Source organism: Electrophorus electricus, chromosome 5, assembly GCF_013358815.1.
Source record: "Electrophorus electricus isolate fEleEle1 chromosome 5, fEleEle1.pri, whole genome shotgun sequence".
Classification (NCBI taxonomy): domain Eukaryota; kingdom Metazoa; phylum Chordata; class Actinopteri; order Gymnotiformes; family Gymnotidae; genus Electrophorus; species Electrophorus electricus.
In genome coordinates this window covers 16,827,316-16,847,600 of record NC_049539.1, presented here as the reverse complement: position 1 = coordinate 16,847,600, position 20,285 = coordinate 16,827,316, and the positions used below count along the sequence as shown (strand labels likewise).

General features: G+C 37.4%; 1 protein-coding gene across 2 annotated transcripts; it reads right to left on the bottom strand.

Moving 5' to 3' along the window:
- Positions 1–1,797: 1,797 nt before the first annotated feature.
- Positions 1,798–19,552, bottom strand: LOC113576924 (leucine-rich repeat-containing protein 43). Of its 2 annotated transcripts, XM_035526575.1 has the most exons (12): positions 19,404–19,552; positions 18,952–19,194; positions 17,407–17,517; positions 13,444–13,583; positions 12,467–12,705; positions 10,179–10,336; positions 9,859–9,946; positions 9,140–9,294; positions 8,889–8,960; positions 7,943–8,140; positions 4,935–5,031; positions 1,798–2,266 (listed from the first exon to the last, which is right to left on the bottom strand). In XM_035526575.1, the coding sequence occupies exons 1-12, from the start codon at positions 19,521–19,523 to the stop codon at positions 2,121–2,123; spliced, it is 1,767 nt and encodes a 588-aa protein (XP_035382468.1). In that variant the 5' UTR covers positions 19,524–19,552; the 3' UTR covers positions 1,798–2,120. The 2 variants fall into 2 exon arrangements, with proteins under 2 accessions (XP_035382468.1, XP_035382469.1); XM_035526576.1 differs by lacking the exon at positions 18,952–19,194.
- Positions 19,553–20,285: the final 733 nt, after the last annotated feature.

The following is a 20,285-nucleotide window of genomic DNA, read 5'->3' as shown; positions in this document are numbered from 1 at the left end:
ACTGAAAATGATGTTCCTAACCTCGGCTTAGCTGTATTTGTACCCACTTTTTGACTCCAAAAAGTGTATCCAATTATTGTTTCACCTCATTTGAGTTGGCTTATCTTTTTTACACTTATTCTGATTGCCTTTGTTTTAAATGTTTCTCTTGTATATTTAAAAAATAAAATCATTTTATAAATCTAGCATCTTAATTTACACACAATTTCCTCATAACATTGTTTTGACAATAACAGAGCACTCCTTTTGTTAGTCTACTATAAGGCTAACCTGTAATCAAGTAGGCCTAAAATAATAAATTAAAAAATAATTAGAAAGAAAGCCAAAAATGTTATCACTCCCAAGAGCTGGTGCATTGACCTCTACTAAACAGAAGTTGGTGCTATTACAACTACCAGTCTTGTTGGAACCAGTGAACCTCACCCCTCTGTTCCAAAGTGTAGCTGCTCTCTTCCCATTCAAAAATAAATAAATAGAATTTTTTGAAATTATTATATAGCTCTTTTTACAACAGATGTTTTCACAAAGCAGCAATCAGTCATATTTATCATTCTGTAAATATGAGAACACAGAAAGGCACTGGCACAAATTTCAGCACAGAATTTGTTCTAAATGCGACTTTATGAGGCTTTTGTGCTTTCGATGAAAATTTGCCTATTTATGTATATGAATGAGAGGTTTAGATTATTTATGCTATGACTGCAAATATTAACCTTCAGGTTATTGACCTCTGGTCACATCTAACAAGTTTACTTCAAAAAATTGAATGTGACCTCACCAATGAGTTTTACAGACTGTTCACAGAGGTAAGGCAGAAAGAGGCGTAGTCTCAACAAAATAGATATATGTATCTGACATTTACACTATATCATATATCATACACTATATCAAATATCATACTGTCTGAAATTAGTGTTTAATTCTGTCATTTTTATATTTCATCTCTTTTCCCAATATTTAAAAGCATCTCCAACAGATACTGTCCCTTAAATGGATCAAGTGTTATCAAGCTTTTTATATAACTATCTTTTAATAATAAGCAGCCTTAAATAGGTTTGCAATATTTTTTTAGATATTTATATATTAAGTATTGTGATGCTAATGATACCAAGACATGCATAACGCATGCATCAGATTAACACACTGGGAAACTACCCATGAAGACAAACACAAGCTCATTTTCAAATTATGTGGCAGAAAACTGACTGATGGCCTTATCCATACAGCTCTAAATACTGCTGTAAGAAATGTATACAAAAAGAAAAAATGAAGCATTTTCTTGTGTTTCACCATAACTGTACAATTACAGACTGCAGCCCATATATTGTCATGCATTATTTGTAACACTCTCTATCACATTCCTCACTGGTCACTTTCTGACTACCAGGCTACTGCTGACAAGATTATTCTTAACACAGCATTAACACTGGCATAGCACCGGCATGGTTGGGGCTATTGAACTGGAACACTGGCACTGGCCGACGTAATCCTGTATGCACCATGCATACATTTTTATGGTCTTGTTCATTAACATTCTATGTTGAAAATAAGATTGTGACAACATCAGATAATGTCCTTGGAGTCTTTTAATTTAATAATGTGCTTGAGAATGAGATGCATTTTTTTTTGGCTCTGTCCACTATTTCTACTTACATATGAAATAAATATATTATGATGTAAATATATTCCAAGGCTGATGATTGGTGTTAACATCACTGACTACAGGTCATTCCACGATCAACATTTCTTGAGCTTAATCGCAACTGGCAATGTTGATGTTTATCTTACCTTGTGTTAACAAGCAAATACATAGCCTAAAAAATGAGCAAAAGAAAACAACTGAATATTTTTCAGGCTTTTGAAAATAGAGAGCAAACTACAATAAGTAGTGCAGATTCTGCCATGAGCAGCACAAGTATCATTTCACTTAAAGTTCCAACAGAAGCTAGCTACACATCCATGCTCTTACCCCAGCACAGGAACAGGGGCGAAGAGTTTTAACACATATTTAAGAGCTCTTGTTAACACCGAGGAAAAGCACTGTATTTAATTGTTTATAAAAGATAATTGAAACATCACTGCAGTGCCGAGTGGAAAAGGACATTAAGTACAGAGCTTGACTATTTCTTTGACTTCAGGTATTGGTCAACAGAGGACCATTTCTCCAGTTCAATGCTGAACTCCACGATTAGATGCTCCATTTTGGAAGGGATATTTTCATGATCTGGGCCCTCAGTTGCACTGTCCTTCTGCCCTTTGCCTTTTTCTGGTAAAAGAAGCAACAAAAGACTTGATTGTATAATTTAACAACAATAAAATGTTTCCAAATCCCCTATTAATTTCCAGAACAAATCTGTTGGGATTATTCAGATTTTTGAAAGATATTTGAAGATACAATTTGGCACAATAATCACAGGTTTCACTACACAGTAATGTAAAAATGGATGCAAGCACCTGTAATGTTCATTATCTCTGAGGTAGAGCATCCAAATGCCTGAATGTAGCTGTTTTAAAAGGGCAAATAGACCAGATTTTACTCAAAGGTTAAAAACAATTATAAGGTCCAAAGGGAGGAAATAAAACATTTGGGTCCAAATGTTCCAGACCCACTCAGGTGAGTGTCATCAGTGTAAAACAAAACCAAACACACACACATATATATATATATATATATATATATGTGTGTGTGTGTGTGTGTGTGTGTGTGTGTGTGTGTGTGTGTGTGTGTGTGTGTGTGTGTGTGTGTGTGTGTGTGTGTTATATTGAACTGCATAAAATTTCTGTGTTTTCACCAATGTTTCCATAACCCCTGTTAAAGACATCTCAGTCTATAACATCAAACAATCTCTGAGCTCCTTAACTGCAGATAGCTTTGATGACTGGGCAAGACAATGGAAATATTTGTTAATGATGTTTCTAACAAATACATTTATGCAAAAGACATGGAGGCACTGAATATGAAATATTTGCAATTTGTGAAATTGTGTATGTATGACAGTCTAAAACCTATCCCAGAATGTGATGTACATATTTTAGTTCGGCATTTAATACTATACAGATACATTTTACCGATTGTTGTATCAAATAATGGACCTTTTATGGATCAAAGATTTTCTCATAGATTGCATATAAAGTGAAAATATAAATAAAGCAATCTTCAATGGGCTAGTTTTAAGTATTGGCATAATCAAGATGGTGTATTTTTCCTATATTGCTTTCTATTTACAATAATAACACTGGACAACAATGATTTTTCTTTCTGCAAAAACACTTTATGTATTTTTGCATGACTAATCCAAATATATTTTCTAAATTTTTGTCATTCGTATTATTTTTTTTTTTGTTCTAGTATACTTGTATTTCATTATGTATAGTATGTAAATGTGCTCCCAAGGAAAGTGTATACCTCCTATGTTGGCAGACTACAGTTGGACACTGAAGGGGGATGTTCCTGAGGCCAAATAAGGGTAGAAATCATGCATTGTTCATTTTGAAAGTTTATTTGTACATATGGTAAGTGTAATAACAGCCTTATTTATGAATACATAATATAAATAACTTGAATGAGAGAAAAATTCTAAAAAAGACATTCTACTTCAGATTAAAAAGTACAGTAACAACTTTTCTTTGTGTTGATAGTGACAATATATAGTCACAAACTCACATTTGGCCCCTCTTAGCGTCCTTATTGCCATGGTTACCCTGTCTCATGTATTTGTTTTGGTTCCGTGTTTCATTTTCTCAGCCCTTCATTTGTAGCACCTGTGTCTTGTTAAATTCTTATTAGTATGTGTATTTAAACCCTGTCTTGGTCCCTGTTTGCTTTGCTGGTCATTGTGTTAAATCTTAGCCTCTACCTGTGATTCAGAACCTTCTTTTTATCGCCATTGTTAGTTATCTTTATTATCGATGCTTGTATCTTTGTTGTAGCCTGCTTCCTCTTTTTTCATTGTGCTTTTTGTTTCTTTTTGATTATCATGTATTCCCAGTCTCTCCACATTGGTTTGATGACCCTTGACTGTTCCAATGATTACAGTTCTGGATTTGCCCCTAATAAATCTCACTATTCTCTGTACATGCGTCCGTCTCCTAACTGTTCAATGTTACGCAAGCGACTTTTTTTTGTTTGTGAAACAAAAAAGTTACAATTTTGTTGCCTAATGTAATTTTATCAGAAACACATTTTTATCTATTAAAATATGCAGATGTCTCTGCCTTTGATGTTTAGTAAGCAGGAAACGCTTAATGACATTCAGTATTTGAAACATGTCACTACCCATTAGAATTGTCAGCTGAACACCCTGGACATGAATATAGGAAGGAAGATCTTTATAAATAGAAGACATATGGCTCATCACTCACCACTTGCAGTGATGGAGACTGATGAAATAATGACTAGGACCACATTGTCACATTTCTACAAAGGTTCTTGAGTGTTGAGGATCGTGATTTTTATATATAAAAGAAACCTGCATTGGGAACACGTTTTCAGAGAGCTAGATACATTTAAGTTGACCAAACAGAGCTGGCATATAAGATCCTCACTGAATGTATCTTGTGCTGTAACATTACTGTTTGGCTCAGAAACCTGAGCAGTAAAGGCAAAGGTGAATTAATGAGAATGATGGACATGGGGAGAAAACAGGAGAACCTGAAACAACCCCACAGAGTTGTACTGCTAGCTTCACTGTGCATGTTGTCTCTCAAACAGGGTAAAACATGTATCAAAATAAATGTGTGAATGATCTATATTCTACTTGTCATTTAACCTAAGCTATTTCAGTATGATTGTGTGTAGCTTTAATGCTTCTGATGTTTGCTAGTGAAATGAAAGTAACTGGGACTTTTACATGATTATATCATATATTTGCTATCGGAAATTTAAGATACTTTAAGATACTAAGAGACACATGGAATCTATGCCAAGTTATCACCTTTTGAAGAAGCTCTGTTCCTTTGACCGCTTGTATCTCCACTTGACTTTTCTTTCTTGTCCTCTTTCATATCTTCTTTGGGTTTATTGGTATATTCCTATAGAACAAATTGTTATAGACAAGGTAAGATGTGACATGAATGTGAGAAGCAGAGGCTGTCATGACTGTTCAGGTTGTTGCCTCCTCATGCTGGTATTCCTGGAATTCTGATTACTTGTCACACACCGCTGTGCATTACTAAGTGTGTTTAAATCCCTCTCATCTGTGTTTCTGCATGAAGGCTTGAAAGCATTAGTACTGTAATTCTGAGCAGTGGTTAAATTCTTATCTGTTTTCAGTTTCTCTCATCACTTGCTTATCAGATTTTGAATTTGGTTTCCATTGGTTTGCGATCTTCTCTGTCTTACGACCCAAGTGGTGGAACAAACGTTCACTGACTGTCTGTACAGCTGATACACTGGCTGTCTTCTAATGAAGACTGAAGATGTACTGCTTTATCGAATCTCTGAGCATTTAAATATGCACAAAAAAGCCAGATATTGATGCTAACCTAAATATGCTAACATGAGGGAATCCTTTTGATAGAGAATACAAAGCACATTTGCAAGTCATTGTGGTTAATCCAGAAAGATACTGGCAACCATCTCATGGGATTAGTTCTGATTATGATACAAGGTTATATAACAACCCAGGAATATTAGACTGCTCTTGAGAGCGTCCCATATTCCAAGAGCATCATGTAAGCACACTATATACACTGCTTACAAAAAGTCACCGGCCTTCATGAACACAAGGTTGAGGTGAAATTCACTTCCTGGTTTTCCCAGTCAACATATATAAACACCACCACAGCTTTATGTGACAATTCTGTCGTTTTTAGCAGGCATTTTTGAGCCAGTTCTTGGTGAAGCCCAGCTAGTCCACATTATAGCTGAGCTTAATTTCATGTACCTGAGCCAGATAACCAGGGTTCTATATCACTTGAGTACCTGGCTGAGATGCTAAAGCAGGGCTTCTATGCAGAGAAGCCTCCAGAAATCAGTGTTTGTAAACTTTAGTGTTTAGTAAATATTATACAGAATTTCTGGTCATTTTCGCACATTAAATGTACAAACAGCTGTGAACTTACTGCTTTCAAAGATTCTATCTCTCTGCTTAGGCTAAACATTTCCATGGAATCATGCAGCACATTTTCAAGAGTCTATCAGAAAGCGGCAACATTAAAGATGTCCAACTACTGTTTGTTATTGTATAAAATATGTAAACATATTTTGTTTGAAAATCTGTGATGACAACATGGAGGAAGTGGGATGGGAGTGTGTAAACTGGAGTTTCTTTATTCTCCATAAAGAACAAACATGAGCCAAACCAATAACCTGGGGCAATGCAAAACATAAAGAAAAGCACCATGCACCGAGAGTAAAGGTCAAGGCATGTAGACGCAACAGATTTTTGGAGCAAAGTGATTTAACACAGGGCACCAGTTACACAGAGAGCAATAAGTTTGAGCAGCATTAGACGAGGGCTCCTGTGGACTTAGATCAGAGGTAGAACCCAAAGAGGCAAACAAGGCACAGATGCAAGTGATCAGCAGTCAGGTGATTGGAAGTGGGGCTGGTTTGTGCGGGTGTGTAGAGAGATACCGCCTCAGGCCTACAACATTTATTAAGAACACCTGCAAGGAGCTGGAGGGATCTCTGAAAAATGTTAAAAAGATGGGCCTTCCAGTAAACTTCACTGCGTGGCTTTACAAGCACAGGATTTTTTTTCAAGGATACCGTGGCCAGTGCTCCTCTGTGAGTTCCTGATCGCCACCATCTCAGATCTGAAAATGAGAGCTGCCTTCTTGAGGAGAAGGCTTGGTCTGCCAAGGAGCTTGAGCAACATTGCCCTCTATGGAAGCACCAGAAAACTGGGGCTTCCATTGGCTGAAATCCATCGAGGAGTTTGAGGTCTTGCATGCAAAGGTCATAATCCTGATGTCAGAAGCAACAAAGAGTGTTATCAGGATGGAGCTTACCCTGCCTTTCCTTTGAGCAGAAAGGGAAAAATATATATCAAGGCGACGCACAGCTCATCTTGAACAAGCCTAAAGACATCTTAGTTTGTAAAACCATTTAGCCTTATTTCCACCATCCTCGCATCTTTTCCTTGTTTCCTTAGAGTGAGGACCTAAGAGGGGGGAGGACTAAGTTTTTTACAGAAGCTGACCTCTCGTGGCCAGAGGAGGTATGGCCCAGAGCCAATGTGCCAGAGATACTCTTTCTGTATATGCACACCAGCTGTGATTAAAATCACGCAGCATTGTTCACCAGGAGACATGAGTCTATGCAGGTCAGAGTAGTGGGTGCAAAGGAGAGTGGGTGTGTCAAAAGGTGGGCGTGTTGACAGGAAACGTGTCCTGAGAGAAGATGGAACCACTCACGTAACTTGTGATTTCTGGAAATATCCCATCTGACATCATTCTTACAAAAGAACCATTGAAGGCCCAGTCCTCTGCCCAGTGTTGTGCTAGTATGCAGCTAATGAACAGTTTACTCAAAGCAGCTTCTTACAATGACATATGTAATGCTGTATTTGATTTAAACATTAATATTATGAGACTGTCCTACAATTAGTACTGTACCAGTTCACTCAGGGAGTATCCATATGTGGCATATCATTTAAAAACACATAAACTACTAATTATACTTACCTGGTACTACTACAATTGCTGACATTTTAGTACATGCACTTTCTTTTTTTATTGTTATTATTGAGGTTCTGTTATTATTGAGGTACATAAAAAAGGATATATCAAATAACACTGAAACCATTTCATATACTCTTTATATAGTTGAAATGGTATAGAAACGGTATAGAAAATATACGTAGCTAACTAATCCAAATAGCTTACCAACAAAACTGTATCATGATAAATGTAGTAAGATTTCTGCAGATAAAGGATTATGTAAAGGGGCTTTCTGTTTGAACAACTTCCAGTAGTCCTTGGGACTGGGTTGTCCTACCTTTTCTGCGGTTACTGCAGTCTTGATGGTCTGTTCACTGAACAGCACCCCTAAGTCACATTCCACTTGAATTTTGTCCTTTCCTCCTACCAGATCTTTGAGTTCCACATGAATCACACCAAGGGTTCGTTTGACAGGTGCTTCTTGTATCAAGTTGAGGATGGATTCCCTTTTCTTCTTATCTTTTAATTTTTGACCCTGGTACAGAGTGTAGAGAAAATCATAAAGATGCACTTTTAAATATCAAACAAGCTACACATATTTTCTGAAAGTACATGACTTGCACTGAATTTGCAGAGAACTGCTCTTTATGGGTAAAATGTTGCTGGTTAGACACATACTTAGCAATACATTTGGTTGTAATGTGCATATCATGCATTTAAATATCATCAAATATCTTATAATGTTTTTACTGCTTAGTGTTATTAGTATAATCTGTCAGCAGTCTCTAAAAGCAAGATGCACATCAATTAATTGATATTCAGAAATTGTTTCCTAATAGCATTGCCCCTTATAAATTATTCAGAACTTTATTTTTTAAGGCAAAGTTGCCAAAGGGTTTCTCTAGTTCAAGACAATGGCTTCAGAGATTCTGAGTTCCAACTTTATACATTAAGCACCTCAAAATATTTAAGAGAAGCAACACCCTCTCCTGGACAAAAATACAGTTGGAACTTCAAGTCAAGACTATCTTATTCTGGCAAGAGCTTAGGGGCATATTTACTTTAAAAAGATTAAAATCATAAAACAATCATAATTAGTGAGGCTGTGTTTGTGTGTTGTTTTCTCTTAGAGGTTGATTTCATATATTACATAAAAAATAGCTTCAAGGTTTGCTTTTATCTGAAGAATTATCTACAAATATTTGATGTTAACATTAATGAGGGTGCCACTACTGTAATAAGTGTCCAACCTCAAGGCCTAATGTATAGAAACCGTCCTCTACCTCTGTTCTTTTCTTATCTGTTGATGTTTTGGCTCCAGTACCTTCTGCAGAAGGTGCAGGCCATGATAGAATCTGTAGACAAAATAAGATACCTGATGTTGCCAAATAAAAGACACATAAATATAACCTTAGTTAAAGCTTTTCATCCTATTCTGAACTTACAATTTGAGACCCATTCCTGGCTCACAAACTGTACAAGCCTAATTTGTAAAGTAAAAATTGTACAAGCCTAATTTGTGTTGATATTATACCTTTTCCTCTTCCACAGTTAGCCAAAGACCTCTGAGAAAGAAGTTCTTGAGAGTGACAAGGTTGCTGATACGATGTGTACTGGAATAGTTAAACTCAATAACCTCAGCCCATCCTTGCTTTGGAGTACTGTTCATCACTAATGGAATGCCAAGGTCTTAGGGACAGAAAGAGAGAGAGAGAAACTAAATAAGAGTTTCTGTGTAACATCATAAATGTCAGTCGGGTGGTGGCCAGTGGCCAGGTGATGTGCACTTTGGGCATTTCTCAAAATCAGCACACCTAAAGTAAATACATTTTAATAAAAAATAAAAGAAAAAGAAAAAAACAAAGAGAGAAGGAAAACACTCAAAAGCTTTAGACCAAGTTATACAATTCTGCTGGTGTGTGCAAGGACACTCCATTTCTTTGCATGAATCAAGTATTTTCAATGCTTGATTCATGTCTGATTCATGTTCTAATTTTGATTCATACCCTCTTCTCCAACACATTTTGTTAAATATGTATTATAACATTAAAAGAATGGTGCTATATGTTTGTCATACTAGCGTGTTTTGACAAATATTAATGAAAGCTTAAGAAACAAACAGTAGTAAGCTGAGCTAATCATGCTTAATACTTGTGATGTATATTCATGTTATGCACAGACACCTGTTTTCCATATAACAAAGTGTGAGTTAAAAATGAGGGTGACATAAAGGTTTCCCATTCAGTAGTGAACCTTGATTTTGGTCTTCTCCACTTGTTTTGAAGAGATCCAGTTTTGGATTCTGAGGGATATTGGCCAAAGTATGACCCTCCATTTTAATCTGTAAGAAATGTGAGATGTGAAAAATGTGAGAAACACAATATACTTGTATGTGTAGTTATTTAGGCACACATTACCAGTTACTTGAATTTATAGTCAAGTCTCTGTAACTGAGTTAAGTTAAATGTGTCTGTTTGACTTGACAGCAAGTGTACTGAAGCTCACAAGCTTACAGCTGGTCAAAATAAGATGCCATTCTGACTGAAAACAATGTGAAAATACGTGTGACATACATTTTTTTGGTATTGAAGTCGATCAAGAAATTCATAGGAGACAGAATAGCTGTGACTGATGAGGGGGAATTCAGGTATGCCATCATTTAGCAGCAGAGCAGGAATGCCACGTATCTTTTTAACACTCACGATGACATCAGCGTCTGTACAAACCTTGCCTTCAAATGCAACAGAGTTTATTCAGCGGTAGTGCAGAAAACTAGTAAACAAACTTGTTGTACACAAAGTGTTCCAATAATAATTTGCACTAAATTTAACCATTATTTATTACAACTCTGTTAACAAGATACCTTTACTTATTTTTTTCGTTGGTTTTGTTTTCCAGATTTCTCCACAGCTTAAAGAGACAAAGACTAGCTTATTACAAGAGATAATGGGGAAAAACTACAATGACCAGAGTTGTCAGTAACAATATAGACAAGGGTTACAGTTGCGGTAATTATGAGCGACACTGAAAACTTTTGTGTTAGATTTTGTTTGAAAATATTTTAATGTCATTTGTGCTACGCTGCGATGATTACTAAACTTGTGATAACATTCGGGGATCACCCGACATCCATGATTCTGACTTTATTACTCACATTCCATACTTCTGGTAATTTTGACTTTTTTCTTAATCACTGCATAACGGAGATTTCTTTTTTCAGTTTTACAATTATTGGATGGTGTGGTTCCCAAGTAGCATAACCGATGTGAACGGAAGTGTTAGTGTAGTGTTTATTCATTTTAAAAATTATGAAAATAATAATTAAGAAAACACAAGGAACAATTTTTTTTGGAGAAACATGTCAGCATATAAATGTGCATAAGCATGCCTTTGAGTGTGCATAGTTAGATCCAAGTGTTTTATTTGTTTTGTTGTCTCTTTTACTTTGTGCTTGTATTAATGCCCTCATCACACTCTGTCTCAGTTACCTATATTTTTAAGTAGCTGTTTGTTGTTGTTGTTGTTGTTGTTGTTGTTGTTACTGCTGTTGTTTGTTACTGAAAGAGACAAGTGTTTGTCGTTTGGCCAGCGATTAATTAGTTCCAGAATCTTTAACAAAGATAGGCACAGAATGCAGAGCCTTCTGGTAAGGATGCACCGTCATCCAAGGAGATTGTGGATAAAGGCAGCTCTTTGACTGAGCCATCTTTTGAATTTGGGGAATTCACTGACCGAGAGTAAGGCACAGCTTTCCTCATAGCTGTAATTCTTGTAGATTATAATTATTTTAGGGAATTGTAGCCTGCCTTTGTTTTGTGGCGTAATCAGTCCCCATGAATTCCCTTCCTCTGTTGTTTTAATAATTGATTTAAAATTTGTGAGGGTTGGCACCAGGCCGAGGCCCCTCCGGCCACCAGAGGGAGGCCTCGAGTCAACCACGCCACTAATCAGGCTTAACAACCAACAGACCTTATATAAGCCCAGTGAACCAGCCAGTCAATGCTGGGTCTTTGCCAAAGTTATGAGCCAAGCGGCTAGCTGGTAGTTCAAGGTATCGAGGTCTGTGAGCTATCGTGCTACACCTCACTTCTGTGCTGTGAGGGTGTTCATGTTTTCACACGTCCCCTCCTCTCGAGTCTGTCTCTCTCCGGAGGCCTCCCTTAGCCATTCAAGTTCCTCCCTGTTTTCTGGTTTTGTTTGGGAAGTTTTAGTTTGAGTTTTCCCCAGTACATCGGGGTTGCCATTTCTTTCCCTGGCGTCGTTTGTTCTCCCTTTTTTCCACGCTCGGCGTGGTGTTTAGTTTTTCCTTTTTGTTTTACCTGACCCAAGCTCTAACTGTTCGGCACACGGGCCCACCATTGTTAGAGCGTGGTTGCTCACCCAGCTGACCTGGGTTTGAGACCACCTTACAAAATTTATTTTCTTAATCCTGCTCAGTTCACCAAAGCCTTGTTTGGTTTGTTTTTGTTAAAGCTCTGTCTTAGAAAATTACATATCTATGGTCCTTATTCACCTTTCCCTCCTTCATTCTACTATTTAATGCATTTCTTACTGTTAATCAATCAATAAACATTATTTTACTTGTAAAGGTTGTGCTTCATGGGTGGTGTTCCAATTTTTGTAGATGATTAATAACTGTATTGCACAGGCTGTACATTTGAGCTGTGATTATGGCTGTGACTGTGTTGTGGCTTTTAGTGAAACTTGAATTAAATTAAAATGTAATTAAAATTTGACCAGACCCAGGGAGGTGTCCTGATGATTCTAACATAGTTTAGCAAGTGCAAATTCATATCAAATGATTCATACTGCTCCAGTGGCACAACCCCCCCCCCCCACACACACACAACTCAAGTGTTACCTTTGAGTTGTGCAAGGCCATTGACACGATGGCGGGTCTCTGGTGTCACTTGAGTTCCATCCAGATAGAGCAAGCGGAACAGGCTGTCCAGTGCAAAGCCCGGGTACAGTGGTGTTAGTGTCAGAGGGTTGCCCTCTAGAATTAAACTTCGTAGACAGGGCAATGTTGACAGAGTCTCCACCAGCGCATACAGCTCTGTAAAGCCAGACCAACTCAGATCTAGAGACACCAGCTTGGGCCTTTAGGGAGCAAAAGAACATAATTTAATTGTGCAAACTGGGTTACTGCAGTGAATGTGGTGTATCATTTTAGATTAATGTGACACAATAAAACAGGGAATCTGACAGTTTACAAAACAGAAGAAAAAATTAGTGATAAGTTACAGGTGCAAGGAGAACAAAAAAAAAAAGTTGTGTATTTTATTTAAGCGGACCCAGGGGTAGAATTTGAAATACCAAACAAACAAACAAACAAATAAACAAACAGTAACAATAATGCAGTTGTGTAATAATCATGATTCATTGATTTATATTAAATAATATGAACATATGGATAATATCTTGGACATATAAAATGATTGCATGATCAAATTGGATAAAAGGAAGAAGGAACACTCTTGAGCCAGCTTCTTATCTAATCACTGATCCCTGCACGAGTTGGATCAGGTGTGATGGGGCAAGTGATATTTGAAGCTGTGTCAGACAGTGGGGACTCCCAATAGTTTAGAATTCACCTGTTCACTCACTTTACAATGGTACAAATCCTCTAATTTGTTTTAATTTTCCTCCAAGTTCTTTCTCCTAATTTCTCTTTGTGTCCTTCAGTTTTGCTCTGTATGTTGCAAGTTGGTTTTGATGCAAATTGGATTTTCTAATAATGAAATAAAGCAGCCTCAAATGCATGTGTGATGCATCCATTTAATGTGCATCTATTATAGGTTCCTTAAAAAAGGTCTCTTGTGAAAACTGTGCTTTTACCAAAGATTAGCAGTAAAGTACTGGATGTCTTCTGGAGAGCCGAGGCAGTTGTGTCCTAGGCCTAGATGCTGGAGAGGAGGAGGAGGATGGGTGTTCACACTCTTGAGACAGGAAATCTGATTGCCATAAAGTTCCAGAACCTTTTAATGTATCAGAAAGGAAAGATCATCAAATGATCGTTTGTCAGCCAACCCAAGCCATATAAAAGATTGTGATTACATTCAAGTGTGTGATTTCATTCAAATATGTTTTCAAGTATTTCTGTGCTATTCTGTACTTATTAATGCATGCTGCAAAAAAGATGTGAATAATGCCCCAGTTTCTCACAAACCTAAAGCATACACCTAATGCACTAAGTAATCACATCCATGACAAGGTCAAAAAGAATACTATTCCATTTAACTGAAATAGTTTTAAACTCAGAATAAGTTCTAAGACATTTCTCCTGTACAGTTTGTTGTACTAAACAGGTTAAACTGTGAGGATAGCAGGAAGGGTTGCAGGTACTCAGAACAACTTTTAAAGGTCAAAAGTGATGGTCCTTTTCTCTTGGAAAGAAGATGGTTTCTCCATTTCTCTTAATAGCGGAGACGCACCTGTGCACTCATGCTTGGATTCTCTTCCCTCTCAGTTCATCTGACTGTCCCTAGACGTTAGAAGGCAAGCATATTTCTTCTTTGTGTAACACTAGTGTTTTCTTTAAGTGGCTTCATTTAATGCTGGATTGTTAATTTCTCTCACTCTCGTGGTGAACATCTCTGTGTGTGTCTGTATCATCAGCACAAGGTGCATGTGGTGGTGGCCTTGTGCCTTTCAGAAAACTACAGACTAGTCAGGGCACATTGAGAGACGAGATGCCCACTGCCGCATGCAGAAATTGAATCCATCTAGACTTTAACTGTGGATGGTGATCTACCTTCATCAAGAAGGCTTTGGAGAAACCATAATACCACATGGTGAAAATCATGGTGTCTTAGTGACACCTCTGAAATCTCTCACCAGGTAGAGAACAGTTTCCATTGGTTAGCATACAGATGACTTTTAGATGGAGTTCTTGCATTCTCCAAGGTATTTCTTAGTGTAATATCATAATATGCTAAAATGTCACTGTGCACAGAGGCTACACCCACAAATGAAGGTGCTCTGGATGAGTGTGCCACACCCCCATTTGAAATAATAGATCTGATCTCTGTGGCAAAGGCCAAAAAGTAGCAGTGAAGCAGAGAGAAAAATGGTCTGGCTGGCTATTATGGAGCCACAAAGAGAACTTCATGGGTGCGCTAGTAAATTTGGAGTACAGCTTCCAACAAAGGAGGATTTGGGAGAAAATCATAGAACAGGTAATTGGGCCAATCTTGCGCCAGTGCATCCAGACCCACTACCCCTTCTTCATCTGTGGGAATCGACTACTGTAACAGTGTGTGGTGTCTTTGCTGGCAATTCCGCATAGTGACACTATATCTGGGTTCGACTGCCTCTTCACAAAATTTTAAGACAGCATTCTAAGTATATTCAAGGGCTGCCACCAGGGATTTAGTGCTCCATGAAAAGATATCATATTGGGCCCAATTAAAAAATGTATCTAATGGAATAATCTTTTTATGGGGCCCCTGTTTGTTACAGGCCCTTACAATTGACCTATTTTCCCCATAACAGCACGCTTGTGTATATCTTTGATCAGTAAATCAGTCCCATAAAGGAATGCAACAATAAGCTTATTCTTAAAGTATTATTCTATATGAGGGGATTGGTTATGATGGTCATGTATACAAAATTTGTTTTTAATCATTTTAATTATGTCAAAGGACAACATAAAGTTTTCGGTACATCCATTGTCTGTTTGCAAAATTTGCATTAAAGTTAGCCCAGTCACACGGCCAGCAAGTAAACTAATTTTGTTTTGTCAAGCAGAGTATATGTGTGCCAGCCATGTGAAGTTGTTTTTAATAATTTATGTCATTTAGAATGCTTAATCAGTCTTATCTGTCTACCTAGCTATCTGTATACTTAGCAGTCTTTACAAATGTGAATGATTTCCATTCTTTCAGGAACCAAATTTGCAATGATAAACTTCATATAGGGCAGGAATGATTGATGACTTTTGATTACTTGCTTTGTAGCTACAGTGTCTATAAGGTTTCACCAACATTACAACATACCAACCAACATTAATGCTAAGGAAATAGCATCGACAACAATGTAATTTAACTAAATCATAACTGCAGGGGTGCATGTCAACCTGGAAAACCTAGCCATGCACCTAGCCACACTCTCTCGCTCTCTTTCTATGGCCAGTGGCAGTCACACCACCCTTCAGTATGCTCTTCATTCTTTTGGATATAGGTTAGGGTTAGGGTTCGACAAGAGGCATGAAACTCAATTGAGGCATTGAAAGCTGACACCAGAACAGAGACACCTGGGGGTTTGCAACAATTATGAAGGTTCACAACTGCATAGCACTGTATACTACACTCCATTCATATTCATTAATGATGTATAGTCATTAAAGTGCTGTAATAATTCTTTTTTTTGTTTGTTTCCTTTTTTTGTGTGTGAAAATGCAGTAGAGTAAAATATTGCAAACTAATAAAACACTACTGGAAGGCAACATGTTCTGAAATGTTTGAACATTTCTTTCATATTATTGCTTCCATATTTTACACATTTTCAATTTTCCATTACAACACTGTGTGGGGATTTGACACCCTCTTATAGCTTGCAAGATTGAGGTCAGTGGAAATCTTCCAAAACAATTTAATCACCATCCAGCATTTCAATTATGTAAGAAGCTTTGGATATCACTAGTCATATCTGAATAGTAAATTTGATATAAGCTTCAATACACTGTGTTGAAACAGTGTGCTTCACTATAATAAAATGAGCTGTGATACCTTGGTAACAGACATTCAACTGGAATACTCATCCACAATCAAATTTTGTCAACATTCCCTTGGATTACCATGGAAATCCATAGTGATACTGCTATATCTATGAATGGTGCATAGGTGTACCACACCAGCTAAAACCTGAGATGCAGACTGTGCAACGGAATCCTGAGAATAGCAGTCTGCTGTTTAGCCTGTCACTTGGTCCCCTGTTGGTACCCATTCCCCAGTGCCTGGTCCAATGCCCGGTTTTGTCTGTTTTCTAGTCCCCTGTTTTCTCCTCTGCCTAGGGTCCTGTCACAGCTTTGTCAGGGCCTTCCTTTTCACACCTTGGGAGCTGTGCATTGGGGGGGGGGGGGTTCTTTATAATTTCTTTTCCACGTTGTCTGCCCCTCTCTAATCGTTCACCTCAACCATGTGCTTTTGTTTTGTTTCCTTGCTCTTGCGTATCTCAATCTTATTTCATCCCACACCACTGCAACGTTCTTTTCTGTTTTTGTTTCTGTACTGCTCTATATCTCCGCCCAATTGTCCTGCCCCACACTTGTGACTTGTTCTCTTCCCCTCAATGATCCCCTCAAAGGGGATGGGTAGAATGAGGATTTTGAGGCATGCATTTGAAGCCAAAATCACTTTTGTAGGCTACTTTGTGTTTTTAGTGAAGGTCAGGGGAAATGTACTGGATTAAAAGCATCCACTGGTTTTTCAAAGGGTGTTGAGCTGAAAATGAAAGTCCCTAAAAACATTACTTGCACAAAATCTATTTCAACAAGGACAGATAGTATTATCAATGCAAAGCACAACTGTGACACCATCATCTTGTGAAGAATTTATTGCTTTCTAACCATGAGTGAGTATGTGAGTGAGTTAAAACCCAGTTTCATGAGGTGCTTTGCATCTAAAAAGTACTCATTTGTTACTACACAACTCACTGTACAAAGAAAGATACAATATGCACAGGGAACTCACCCATTTAACAATGGAAGAATATAATTGAGGATATTAAAGGTGCTGTGGTGTAAGGTGGGAGCAAGAACTAATACATTGGCACTGTTACTGTAAGAGTACAAGCCCTTACCCGTAGTTTCTTCGGGAGGTTCTCTGAAGGAAGTTCAGTAATGTTGTTAGCACTCAGCACCAGCTCTTCCAGACTGTCAAACAGCAACATTCTCTTATCAATGATTGTAACCTAAAACACATCAGTGAGTAGCTTCATGAATGACACAATTAAAACAATCACAGCCACAGCCATTTTTAGATTGCATTTGCAGCATAACTAACAGTTGAAACTGGAGTGAATAAAATTCGAATGCACATAGTTAGCAACAGCATGCACTCACATGCATGTACACACATATTTTATCAGGATTGAACACACACAAATACATTAAGTGAAAACTGATGAAAGCAAAACTGTATGCTTATCTCAACTTCAAATTTGAGGGCATAGAGCACGTAGCAGAGGTGACAAATGTAACTGGCAATAAAGGAAATATTCTATAGAAAGCAAACAAAAGGAGATGGAAAGTACTCCTTCACCCTCTGTGGGTGTGAAGTTTCCCCTTTAATCTTTGGCTTCAATCTTTAATCTACCTACTTCAGCAGCAAGATGAAAGATATGCTTTTAAGTTCCACCTCTGCTCCTTCACTTATCTTCTCTATACGCATGCAGCAAAAACACAGGTGGATCTCAGTTTTGTCTCTTCAGTTACCTCAGAACCCATGGCAAAGACCTACCAAGACACATTTGACTGCTTGTCATCACCGTGATAAATTCTTCAGTTATAATATATTTAGTTATATTTGTTTAGATAAGTATATCTTTATGCAATTAAAAAAATCCTGGTTAAAGTCTAACTAACCATTTCCTGTTGATCTGTTTTTAAAGTACCCCAAGTAAAAGCTCCAAAATCCCCATGCTCCAAAAATCATCATTTAATGTAACAGATTATCTAGACTCAAGGGTCTGTATCCTAGACCATTTCCTGTATAAGGGCAATCAGTAAGACGCCAATGTTCTCTATGGACCACACTGGTAGATGCTGGGTGCATCTTCAAATAGAGAAACCTTCAATCCATGTTTACAGTCACACTTGATGTCAAAATGCACAGGAAACTACAAGTATAAATCAAAGGCCTGGCAGCAACTGACATGACAGGGACAGTAACATAACAGTATACCATCAGGCCCACAACTATGACCTATTCCAGAAGATGACACAGACAGCAGACCCCATTCACCATCCACCACATCCATGTCCATCTGTATGTCTGCACCTTCTTAATAAATCTGGACACAATAAAATTGCCCCAAAAAGTGATTTAATTCTAAATGTCACCTGTGTTCTATTATTGGAATATGACATGTTGCCAAGGGACAAAATTAAATCATGCCAATAAAGTAACATTTTACATTGTTAAAAATTATTTTGCATTAAAGAATTTAATGTGATGCCCTGCTCATGAGATGCTCAGCACATCTGACAAATTCTAAAGTCATTTCCGTCAACCATTTTCAGTAAAGTTAGCCTGTCTGCTTCAGTGCACGTAACTTATATTTTCTTATCTTTGATATGCCACTATGAAGTAGCTTTTGGTACAAAAAAGTAAAATTACAATATACCTTTTTGTCCACAACACGTAGAGTTGTGAAGAATGAATATATGAAGTTACTGTTCAGGTAGTTTTGTGTCTTCACTGCCAATTCTTTCAGCACTGACACCTGAGGACTCCAGCTGCCTTCTTCTCGCCATGGTGACAGTGGGGTTTGTAGGAGCTCTAGCCGATTACTTATCTCCTCCTCGGGAACAAGTCCTCCAATCTCACTACTGAGGTCATCAGATTCTCCAAAATGTGGTTTATACTGCTAAATCAAAATTTGGTTTTCCTGTTTTCAGGCTTGTCTTACCAATTTTACAATTGGTGGTATCCTGTATTGGCTACATTGACTGAAATAAAGCATCTAGGCTACTTCAAAGCCAAAGAAATAAAACCTATAAATACTGACTGTTTCTTTGACTACAGCACAATGCAAATCTAAATCTATATTCTGTTATTAGGGATTCCTGCACTCACCCAGCCTCCTTGGCCACAGGGATAATTTTCCAAACACAGGCTGTGAACAAGCTTGGCAATAGCCGATGTGAGTGTTTGATGGGCCATTAGGATAGGGACAGAAAATGCTCCCAAACCCATTAAAGGGATTTGTTTATTAAACGATCATGTCTTTTCTTCTTTACAGTATAAAACTTTACAGTATACAGTCTAGATTTTCTCTCTGTTGTGTTTTGTATGGTTGCCTGGCAACAAAAAACAGAGCAGTCATTGGCACTGTTGTGGCATGAACAAATGATTAATGCAGCAGGTATTAAAGTCATACTAGTTATTTCTCTTTACTTTGAAAATATGTTGGAAATTCTTTAAACTTTAACAGACATAATTAGCATGGAGAAGTAAAAAGACACAGGAACTAAAAAAAATCTTACCCCCCCCCCCCCAAAAAAAAGAAAAAAAAACTAACAAACAAAAAAACAAAGGAATTTAAAAACCATTATAATGTGTTATTTTGGAACTGTCACACAGTTCCATGCAAAATTAAGGACATCATAATTTATCCATGAATATATCAGTTAAACTACCCTATATATTTCTGAAAAACCTTACATGACTACAATTTCATTTTTGGAACCTTTAAGATTATCTTGTTAATCTGCTGTCTTCCTAAATGTGATTCAAAATAATTTCTGAGTCAGTAAATTCAAAGCATTTCCTTCCATGACAGTACTCTCATAAATCATCCAGAGGAATAGCATAATCTCTGATACTGATGACACAATTCCCCCAGCCCAGGTTATGTGAATATAAATAAGAAGGATGCTTAAAAGGATGCTTATATTACAAGAGGACACATCAAAGACAATTCTGCAATATGGTTCACACACAAGGTAGTTAAATACT

What these genes read in the sequence shown, in the direction of transcription:
- LOC113576924 (XM_035526575.1), bottom strand. Translation starts at nt 19,523, where the DNA reads ATGGGTTTGGGAGCATTTTCTGTCCCTATCCTAATGGCCCATCAAACA. An exon ending in TACGTGTTGTGGACAAAAAG is followed by an intron (nt 17,518 to 18,951) that starts GTATATTGTAAT and finishes GATGTGTTTTAG; the next exon opens with GTTACAATCATTGATAAGAG. An exon ending in ACCTCCCGAAGAAACTACGG is followed by an intron (nt 13,584 to 17,406) that starts GTAAGGGCTTGT and finishes ATACATTAAAAG; the next exon opens with GTTCTGGAACTTTATGGCAA.